Source organism: Podarcis muralis, chromosome 2 (assembly GCF_964188315.1).
Source record: "Podarcis muralis chromosome 2, rPodMur119.hap1.1, whole genome shotgun sequence".
NCBI classification, from domain to species: Eukaryota; Metazoa; Chordata; class Lepidosauria; order Squamata; family Lacertidae; genus Podarcis; species Podarcis muralis.
In genome coordinates this window covers 60,175,156-60,186,165 of record NC_135656.1, presented here as the reverse complement: position 1 = coordinate 60,186,165, position 11,010 = coordinate 60,175,156, and the positions used below count along the sequence as shown (strand labels likewise).

At 42.7% G+C, this 11,010-nt stretch overlaps 1 protein-coding gene across 2 annotated transcripts; it reads right to left on the bottom strand.

Annotated features, from left to right (window-relative positions):
* Positions 1-1,430: 1,430 nt before the first annotated feature.
* Positions 1,431-8,765, bottom strand: HNRNPAB (heterogeneous nuclear ribonucleoprotein A/B). 2 transcript variants are annotated; one of them, XM_028718197.2, is made up of 8 exons: positions 8,365-8,765; positions 7,886-8,227; positions 5,802-5,970; positions 5,557-5,715; positions 4,765-4,896; positions 2,111-2,198; positions 1,865-2,017; positions 1,431-1,786 (listed from the first exon to the last, which is right to left on the bottom strand). In XM_028718197.2, the coding sequence occupies exons 2-8, from the start codon at positions 8,200-8,202 to the stop codon at positions 1,719-1,721; spliced, it is 1,086 nt and encodes a 361-aa protein (XP_028574030.2). In that variant the 5' UTR covers positions 8,203-8,227; positions 8,365-8,765; the 3' UTR covers positions 1,431-1,718. The 2 variants fall into 2 exon arrangements, with proteins under 2 accessions (XP_028574030.2, XP_028574031.2); XM_028718198.2 differs by lacking the exon at positions 1,865-2,017 and having other exon boundaries at positions 8,365-8,564.
* Between the last annotated feature and the right edge of the window lie 2,245 nt (positions 8,766-11,010).

Sequence of the window (11,010 nt, the reverse complement as noted above, 5' to 3'; positions counted from 1 at the left end):
TCCTTAGAGCTGAATTTAGAAAATAAAATTAGCTTACAGATTGGTGCAGTTGTTACATGACCAACCACTTCCTTCTCATCTTTAATCATATTTGGCAACATACTTTTAAACCATAGCTAATGCTAACCAAAATTTAAAGCCAATGTCAGAACCAAAGTTAACACTAAATATGCTCAATGGTGAAAGAGGAAGCATTTGTATTAAGAGGAAAACACAATCTCTCACAGCCTTCCCATTACCTTAATTATGATTCAGCAGCAGGCTACAGCAGCGCTATGTTGCTTTGCATTCAATACAGCATATTTTAAATACCATGAGGGTTGAGGCAGCTTAGCATGCTGTAAAATGTGAAAAGGTTCTCCGTCTACAAAGTCCAGGCCATACTAGTTGATCTAATTTTTGCCAAAATAATAAAAATTGAAGGCTGCTATAAGATAGAAAGTAGAAACAAAAGTAGTACTGAAAATCCAACTTTTTAGGCATCTTTAATATTATCTTAGCATTTTTAGCATTAAATGCTTAAATTCTAAACAATAGTTAATAAAGCACACAAGAGCACAAAGCCAGGCAGGTTGACAAGTTTTAAGTGTGGTCTGTCATTTATCGACTTAAGCCTACTGGGTGGTTCAGACAGAATGCACATACTACATGAGATGCTGGAGGGCGGGGTTGTATATATAGTACTAAGCATGTTTCCCAATCTCTAAAAGCAGCTCAAGTGAGCTCAAATATACAACAAAATCAGACTTTGATGTGGCAAACGTGTCTAACATTTTCTTGCGTGTGTAAATACAGCCTTGAGCCTCACACTGGTTTAAATGTCTAATTTTACAAGTAGATTCCTATTCCCCTAATTCCTACTCAAGCCAATCAGATGCAGTTATCCAATAAGTCCATGCATTTGCCTGAAAGCATCTCAACACCTATTCTGATTACCATTTTTTTTCTTAGCTTTGCAATACATACTACTTTGAATCCAAAACTGTTTAACCAAACTCACTGATCACTCATCAATTTTAGGGTTAGAACATGTTCCAAATCTGAACCCTGAAATTTATGCACCAGCCACCATCATTTCTACTGAAATTCTAGTAGGCGTTTCCCCTGAGCTACAATAGGATAGCTGGAATAATGGCACAGGATACTAGATTATGCTTTTTTATTCAAAAGCTAAGATAGCATCAATATCCATGTCATGGTGAATCAGAACACATGTAAAATACCTTACAATACATTAGATTCCAAAAAGGTACCAAAAAGTACAGTAAAATTAACACTTCCGTTAGAGGAAATGTATGACACAAAACCAATACAAAATAAAAAGGTGGAAAGTGACACTGGTTCCCTAAAATGCATCTCATTCTGTACAACTGGAATAACGTAGTTCATAGTTAACTCCAAGAGGCAGTCCCTAGATGCAGAGCTGCAGCTTTAAGCAGACCATCAAAATCAGTTTCAATTTAACCTATCAATAAAATCATTAATCTTCAGCAAGGCTGAAATTTACACACCACACTGTCTAGACAACTATTATCTGTAAATATTAAACAAAGACATTTCCAGGGAGCTCTTCAGATACACATAACAGGCCATAGAAATGTATTGTAAAGTTAATTTTGGTACATAATTGTAATGTCCATCTACAGCATTGAGTACAAAACCTATGCAGTTGTTTTCTGCATTACAGCGTGCCACTGCATACCTGAATACCTTTTTGATCAATATGGCTTGTAGTTATTCTGATGACCACGTCTTGGAGCTTTCCCATAATTTGAACTGCCTTGACCTATAAACAAGAGATCAAATGCATTAAACTGCTATTAAGTTATGCTTGCATATACCTAATACAGTTCTCTTTACTTACTGTAATCATAGCCCGGTCCATATCCAAAATACCCATATCCTGAATAATCATAGCCTCCATAGCCATCATAACCTTCCTGATAGCCGTATCCTTGACTCCCATAACCCTGGTTCCAGTAATTGCCATAACCTGGACTCCAATTTTGACTTTGAGCTATAGAAAGGAAAACCATCCACAAAATCCCATTTTAGTATAGAGTTTTGTTTTAGAATGTGTCCATACTAACGTACTGTGCATAATACGTACCTCTTCTTCCACCTCTTCCTCGGCCACCCCCAGATCCAAACTGTTGTTGCTGATACACTTCTTTCGGTTGTGCAACCTTTATCTCACACTGGGGGAGAAAAAAATCAATGTTTGTATTTCAAACACTGCCTTCCAACATTTATCTATGGTTGAAATAATGTATTTTTTAAATTTGAATAGAATTCCCACATGTTATTAACATACATTAGGCTCAGAGTAGATTCAAGTTTTCATCTGAATCTCTAGCTACTGGATGGAAAGAGGCAGGACAGCAGGACTTTTAAACACTTATCTTCAGTGTGCATCTTAAAAAGACTCAAATCACTAGAATTTATAATGATTAAAGTTGATGGCAGCCTCTCTATTTTAGTCCATTTATTCCATGCACAATTGCCCTCCAAATAACAATGCTATGCATGTCAACCTGCTGTCCTAGGATTCTAAGTCAACAGCATGCAATTTCCCTTTGAAAGTTTTCTATCAAATGCTTCCATTCAAAACAGTCCCCTCTGTGATCAGTTAGGCAACCTCCTTTGACTTGTTTGGTATGGCAAAGCACATCCTAAACAATGTAAGCTTCGCCTTACAAAGAATATGGTGGTAAGACTATGTATTTTAATCCGTTTTTAAAATTAAGCCAAAAGTCTGTTTTTAACCAGTTGTCTTGGCACTTAAGGTAAGTAAAACTACAGAAAATAATAGAAGTAAAGATTACTGCCCCTTTGTCCCTAATTTCTTCCAAAAAGTATTTCCAGAGTAATGGAAAGGGGTGTGTTTGCTACTCCTGAACAATGTGGGGTACATAAAACTGGGCAGAGTGGAGATCCATTCACACAAAGTATTGTTGCCTGAGTTGGGATTTCAAGAAGCTTTTCAGGAACAAGGGCAATTGCAAAACTATTTTGTTAACTTTACTTGGTTCATTTATCTTAAAATCCAATAGATGTTTTAAAAACATTGGTTTAATGTCTATAAAACTTGCAAAAGAAGTCCCAAACGCCATAAATTACACTGGTCTCTTAAAAGTGACCATTCTATCTTAAGGTTTGACATCGGTGGCTAAAAACTATTAATCATTTTTTTGGCTTCTACTAGACACAGGGACTAGCAAGATAGGTGCTAGATCAGGCATAGGCAAACTCGGCCCTCCAGATGTTTTGGGACTACAACTCTCCCCACCCCTGACCACTGGTCCTGTTAGCTAGGGATGATGGGAGTTGTAGTCCCAAAATATCTGGAGGGCTGAGTTTGCCTACTCCTGTGCTAGATATTGGAAATGCTATCCAGCATAACATAAATCAAAGAGCCCTGTGCTATTATATGCTCTGTCTTCCCTCCCTACAGGCTCAATTGAGTTACTTTCACACTGCATCCACACCAACAAACTATGGTTGTATGAACTCTGCAAATCAAGATCAAAAATTAATGATAGTCTAAAAGGGTCACACAACATATAGCAGCACTAAATTAAAAAAAATAAAACCACTATCTATCTTTGTACCTACTCTTAACTACAAAAAGGAATTACTGTAAAAATATTTTTGGGGGGTGGGGAGCACCAAATATTGTCCTCACTCAGGGCACTGTATTACCAAAGTCACACCCCCCGGGTCTATATGGCAGTTTGAAATGCAACATCCAACTTGTTTCCATGGAAGCTGTTCCGGAAGGAAGGAAGGAAGGAAGGAAGGAAGGAAGGAAGGAAGGAAGGAAGGAAGGTGCTCCTTGAATTGTATAGGGATTTGCAATCGTGATTTGATGTTACATCTGATCCACCTTGCTAACAAAGATCATTTGTGGAAACCATATGGATATCCTTCCATTATTTTATGTCCTTCAACTACTCAAGCAATGTGGCATTTCCCCAATGGACACTACCAACGAAAATCAGTATTGCCATTTTATTTTCTGTAACCTAGAGAAGAATAATTAACTACCAGCTCTTGTTTCTGGAAACACTAGACTCTAAAAACTTTCAAATAAGCACTTGTAGTATTGCAGCCTTAAACTTTCAAGTGAGTGATCTTATGCTGGTACCTTAAATGTGTACAAATTGCATGTAATTCTTTGGCTGTCTCTTAAGATGTAATTCTATTGTGCAGATGGCATGGGGGCTGCATGAGCAAAAGACTGTAAGCATTATTACATTCCAAACCTATGGGCTCAGTTCAGTCCCTGTGCACAGCTTCCATGCACAAAGACGCTGGTAGAATAGAACAGCCTTGTTTTCTTCATCCAGCTGTAACACATGGTGTGTGCAAGGATCATCGCAGGCCTTTACACAAACTGGTGTGTGGGTGTGGGTGGGTGTGACACTTGTGTGAAAGGGAGGAGAAAAAGAAAAACAAACTTGTGTGTCTTATAAAGAGCCTACGTATACAAGTAGATTAGATCAACCACAATCAGGTTTCAGTAGTTATGGGACCTAGTTAATAGGCATGGTTGTTCAGGAAATATTAACATTGAAAGCTTATATACCCAGAGATAGTATTTTAGAACAAGGGTGTCTTCAGCTCTGAACAAACAAACTATAAATGCTATGCAGCAGTAAATCTTTTCCAACTGTATTTTCACATAAACACAAATTAAGCACTGTATGAACAGCCCCTAAAAAAAATATCTTATAGTTAGTTCATTAAAACATGAATACCCACCTTGCTACCACTGACATTGTGGAATTTTTTCTCCAAAATCTTTTTCACTGGATCTTCTTCTTTAAAGGTGATGAACACAAACCCCCTTCTTTTATTGGTCTTTGGATCCATTGGTAGTTCAATTGCTTCAATCTAATGAAACATAATTTCCATTCAAAGTTTCATAAATTTCACTGCATTACTGTACGTTATAACCCCATCCTGCAAGTCTCAGATTTCAGTGTACAATTGCCCAGTGTTAAAATAAGTTGAATTCAATGGTTAAGTTCTAAGATTTTCTTGGAAGAAAGCAACAGCTGGGTCTCATAAGCAAATGGTTAGTGCTTTATGAAACTATAATGGGGGGAGGCCTTTGGTCTACTGACTTGTCAAATTATTACATCCAAGGCTCAATCCCTCAGACTGAACAGTGTTTATCAGGAAAAGTTTTAAGATCCTAAAAAGCAGTATCATTTAAGACCGTATCAGTCAGTGTCAGATCTAGCTACTACAGTATGCAGTGATACATGGTTTTATGTAGGACTATCAGGGCATTTCCAATTCCCATATTTTTCCCAACTATTGGTTGGTTGAAAGACTGACATATCAGGTGCATGAATGTGTACATATCATGTAGCAGTAAATATGACTCTAGAGCCCAAAGTATACCCTATATTTCCAATTATGTAATTCTGAATCTGAAATTCTCGTGTGAGAATAGGATGCTGGACTAGGTGGGCCTTTGGTCTGTTTCAACATAATTCTTATTTTCTTAGTTCCTATTCTATTTAAACTCTTTCCCTGATTACACACCTCTCCAAACTCTCCAAAATATTCTCTGATTTTGTCTTCTGCTGCTTCTGGGTTAAGTCCACCAACAAATATTTTCTTCACAGGATCCTTTTTCATTGCCATTGCCTTTTTAGGATCAATCACTCGGCCATCCAATTTATGTTCTTTCTGTTCCAAAACCTACAAAGTAGTTTAATAAATCAGAATGAAACTGGCAGGATATACAAAAGTATTAAAATGTTAGGGTTTAAATCCTTTCAACTCACTTTGTCAACACTTGCTGCCTCTTTGAACAGAATGAATCCAAAACCTCTTGATCTGCCTGTGTTAGGATCCATCTTTATTGTGCAGTCAGTCACTTCACCAAATTTTGTAAAGTAGTCTTTCAAGTCTTTTTTGCTTGTATCCCAACTGAGACCACCAACAAACATTTTCCTGAAATAATGTTTAAATGTTAACTTTAATGCAGCAGCAAAATGGTATAGCCTAAGGTGCTTACAATTATGAAAGTCAGTGTCTTAACATGCAACATAAACAGGCAACTGATGTCATCAATTTACTTTAAACTGTGACATTAAATCTCACTTCCCAAATATGCATTTAGATTTAACTACCAGAAAATAAGTACAAAGTGTTATATTAGAAGTTCAATTTCCTCCCAAATCAGTCTATTTCAGGTTTCAGCTGTCTGTAACAAAAACTAAATACAAGGTCAAAATACTATGCATGCTACACATTGATATTATAAGTGGAAAAAATATTGCAACTCATATTGTCATTTCTAGTCTCATCAAAACAGGTATAAATGAGTACCTGTTTTACTTTCTATGATTATTGCTCAATACTTTTAGTAACTTATGGACATGCTGCATACTCCTCTGACATTTCAAAAATCAAGCATGTAAAAGAAGCCTACCAAATTTGCGCATCATAATCTTTTTATGTTGATTTGAATGTCTTACGTTACTGATACAACAGAAATAAGACGTAGCAGTTTCATTAAGCCACATATTGGTAATCACTACTCACAACACATTTCTTAACCGTTCCTAAGATGCGTCTCGTCATAGGAGCATCACTCAAACAAGTTAGTCCCAAATGGTTAATAAAATGAAAAGAAATAAAAAGCATAGTCTTACAAAGTTAAAAAAGTATCAACTGACTGTTTACAGTCAGTGTTTATCCTACAGTTCAGGTAAGAGACCATGTGAAATTCTATTTAGCATTTGCTAAGCAGTCTGGAATATTGTTTACTTGTATCATAAAATTTGTGTTCTATTCCTAAAGGGAGAAAGAGTGTTACCTGGCAGCAGCAAAAAGTACTATGATGCTTTTTTAAAGCATACATGTTTGTAAGCAACCTACTTTTATCAAATGCATTAAAAAATCCAAGATTAATATAGAAACTGCTTAGTTGTTTGATCAAGTTTTGTTTATATATTCACTGCTCCTGTTTCACAAAAAATGTTGCCCATTTAAGTATGAAAGGTTAAAAAGCATCTCCATTGCTGCAAAGCCAATAAAATAGTATGGAGCCAAGTGAAGGGGTTTTAGTTTGTCCAATTGCTTTTTAGGAGAGTCTCTCAACTGAAATTGCTAACGAAACATTAAAAAAATGGGGGTGGGGGGACGCGGGGCAGAACTGAAGGTCAAATGTGGTCCAAGAATTGAAGGCAAACTGCTCAGTTTCACTTCAAGGAGGCTACTTTTTAAGATATCAAACTTCCTAAACAAGAACGCACCTATGGAAAGTGTCCCGCGCTTCACCCAACTACCGTCGACTTCCGTCAAGCGGCAAGAGGAAGCGAGTCAGTGTATTTGAGGAAAGCACGCAAGCAGGCGGGGGAGAAGGGGGCGGGGGAGATGAGATATCTCTTCAAATTTTGTAGATCTGCAACCCTATTACGCGGTCCCTACACACCGCTAAGAGATCGCGCCAAAAAAAAGCGCGCAAGGAAAAACTCGCCGCAGCTCCGAAAAGCAAAAAAAGTGCGCCCAGCCCCTCCCCCACCACCACATGGCGCCAACAAAAGGCAGCTCCAGAACAAAGGAGGAGGTCCCGCCGTCGCAGCCCAGGCCCGGCTTATTGTTTGCTTCAGCCCCAAAAGCAAAGTCGCGAGGGAAGCGAAGCGCGCGCCCCCGCCCCGCTATAGCGCAACAGCTACCCTTTGTCCAAAAACCCCCCACAATCAAACAAAAGCCCGCACCAAACAGGAAAAGGGCGCGCAGGGCTGAGGCGAAGCGACAGGGCCTCGGGCCTGTCATCCCGAGCATATTTCCACGGCCCGGCCCGCCTGACGCGACCAGAAAAATAAAGGTGAAAATAAAATTAGGAAGCAGCTCTGCTCACCCCGCATCCTCCTCGTTCTTGCTGGCGTTGATCTGGTCGCCTTCGGCTCCGTTCTGGCTCCCAGCGGCCTCCGCCGAAGCCTCCGACTGCCCCGCCGCCGCCTCTTCCTCCGTCGCCGCCGCCGCCTCCTCCTCCTCCTCTTCTTCTTCCTCGGCTACGGCCACCGCCGCCAGCTCCTCTTCCTCCTCCTCCTCCAGCTGCTGGTCCGGCTGCTGCTCCTCATCGCCGCCGCTGGCGGAACCCTCGGCCGCTGCTGCCGCCGCCGCAGCCTCGTGCCCATTTTGGGTGGCGCCGAACTGGTGCTCCACCTCGGCCATGGTCGATGCTGCCGCTGCCTCGAACCTGCGCGAGCGACAACAACGGAAGTCCCCCGCCCTCCCGTCAGTGGGGCCTAGCAAGGGGAAGGAAGGCGCCTCTCCGGGTGCCCAAGCCGCCTCTCAACCACCCGCCTTCCCCTCTCGGGGGCTCTAGGAACTCACGTTTAAAGAGCCGCTCCTCTCACGATCTCAGGCGACCCCGCGATCCGGTTCCACCAGCCTCTTGCTGCCGTAGTCGTCAGCCGCTGCTCCGCCCCTCCCGCGCAGTTCCTGACGGACGAGCAGACACGGCAGTTCGGCGCTACCCGAAGGGGGAAAAGCACGTTCCCGCGCCACTTCCTTTTATAGACTCCTCGGGGCCGCGCGGGCACCCTCCAGCAAGCCTCCCGCTCATTGGCCGAGCGCAGCAGGCACCCGCATAGAAGGGCATTTCTCATACGTCGCGGGTAGGCCCATGCGCTCTCTTCACCTCCTACTCCTAGCTCTGCGGCCTGGCCTAGGCCTGCGGCTAACCTGCTGGAATGTCGAAATAGAAACCTAGAGGCCTCACAGTTAAAAAGGCAGAGAGCGCGAAGGAGTCCTCCCCCTTCCCCTTGAGACCACCAATTCCCGTATGGGAGGAAGCACTATTAATCTCTCAACACAAATATCCCCGAATAAGCATAGCTGGTTGCTCTGAGGCACCAGCAGCGACCAGCCCCCACAGCCCCGAGCGGCGCCTCCCCACCGCACTTCCCCAGCAGGCCAAAAACCGCCCGCTTCGCCGCCCAGAGCGGAAGGCTGAGGGAATGGAGACGCCGGCTGGCTGCTCCCGCTCGCTCGCTCTCTCTCCCCCACACCAGGGAGCAACGGGGATCGGAGCTGCTGCTGTCACTCCGCTGTGCTCGCTCTCTGAATATGGCCCGGTGATTGGGGTGAGGCCCACTGCAGCGCCCAGAAGCACGAGGTCACGGCTACATAACCCTCCAACATTTCCCCGATGAAAACAGGGACGCCCCACTCCATAATGATAATTTAACTATTTATACCCCACACATCTTACTGAGTTTGCACCAGCCACTCTGGGCAGCTTCCAACATATATAAAAACATAATAAAACATTAAACATAAAAAAAATCCTTCCCTATACAGGATTGCCTTCAAACGGATCTGGGGTCAGATAATGCCATACCCTCCAACATTTCTCCGATGAAAATAGGGACATGCTAAGGAAAAGTGGGGCATTCCGGGATCAAATCAGAAACCGGGAGGGCTTCTCTGAATCAGGGATGTCCCTGGAAAATAAGGACACTTGGAGGGTCTGCTGCTAGGATGAGCCACTGCTGCTTCCTCCCCCCATGTCGCTGTGGGGATTGAGACTCCTCACCTGAGAACTAGACACGATGGGGGGGGGGGGCAAATGAGTGGATGCAGCTGTCTGATTCTCGCAAGCCACTAGGCTGCCCAAGCAGCAGAGGTAGCTGCAACTTGGATTAGCTTTCTTTGGCCTTTCGGGTTTATATCCTGTGAAGGAATACATCGAATAAAGAGGTGTAGTGGGGTCCTGAAGTGCCTTCTTTTCCATTTCCATGCTGACAGGGCTATTCCTTTTTACATACACTACATTCTGTATCACTAAGAGGGCAGAATACCCCTAAAGGCACGCACCCTTAGGTTAACACAAGCATTAATACATCCAAAGAATTGGGGAATCCAATCTCAGCACAGTTGCCTCTAAGGAGCAGAATAAAGCATATCTTTATTCTAGGAATTTCCTCTTTGCCAGCATTATCAGCTATGTCACTCTATTATAAAATAATGTTTCTCTATGTTGAGAGATGGGGTGGCAAGACCTCCCAAATCCCTAGATTCAGTAAAAGGTGAGCAAACTGATAAATTATTTAATTTAGCAAGTTAACTTCCTCATGAGGCCAGGTTGGTGGTGGCTAGCCATGGGTGGGCCATTGAAGAAACAATGGTGCTGATATCCAGTCACTAGCCCTTCAAGGGAAGATAACTAAATTTGTGAACCAGTTGCAGAGGGTGTGATGTCATCACAGGAAAAAGTGCCTTTTGCAGCAGGTTTTTGAAACTGAAGTTGCCAGAGTGACAGGTGGCAATAGGCTGCACCAGGAGACCAGGAACAGAGGTGCTTGGCAAGGAACTGTATTGGCACCCCTTTCCCTGTCCCCTTGCACCCTTGGCATGGAGATGTTGACTGCCCAGAGCAGTGGAGGAACAGCCCAGGGAGTGCATGGTTGGGCAAGCAGACTCATGGCTACTCCGAACCAGAGTGGAGTGGTGTGATTTTAGTGCTAACCTAGCCATTCCCTAGGTATGTCCCTGCCATGGAGCATGGCTGGTTTCTGCCATGGACTCAAGCTTACTGAAGTTGAGGAAGCAACAAAAGACACTCTTGAGGTGTAATGTTCTGTACCCTTCCATTGAAGGATTCAGGTTGTAAATATGTGTAAATAAACCGTAATTCATAATACACTATAGCCTCGGTTGTGCCTTAATTTTCTAAAGTAAACACAAACCCTGGTTAAGTGCCAGGATCTCTGAGACTGAGGTAGCCTGCAACTATATATCTTGGCCCAGGATGTTGGTCTTCATCAGGCTTCGGTTTCATGCAATATTCGGCAAAATGGTTGATGAGTCTCTGTACAGCTTCCTTGGAGTGCGCTGTCAAGGCTGTGTCATCTGCAAACAACATCTCTTGGATAAGGACCTGCCACACTTTCATCTTGGCACGGAGACATGTCAGGTTGAGCAGACCCCCGTTCCTCCTTGATTGAAAGTACACCCCGTCTTCAGTCAAGCTGAAGG

Bases quoted from the DNA above. Each gene is read 5' to 3' on its own strand.
- HNRNPAB (XM_028718197.2), bottom strand. From the start codon at position 8,202: ATGGCCGAGGTGGAGCACCAGTTCGGCGCCACCCAAAATGGGCACGAG. The intron at 2,018-2,110 runs GTACGTATTATG...TCCTTTCTATAG, and splicing joins AGGAAGAGGTGGAAGAAGAG to CTCAAAGTCAAAATTGGAGT. The intron at 1,787-1,864 runs GTAAGTAAAGAG...TCTTGTTTATAG, and splicing joins TGGACCGGGCTATGATTACA to GTCAAGGCAGTTCAAATTAT.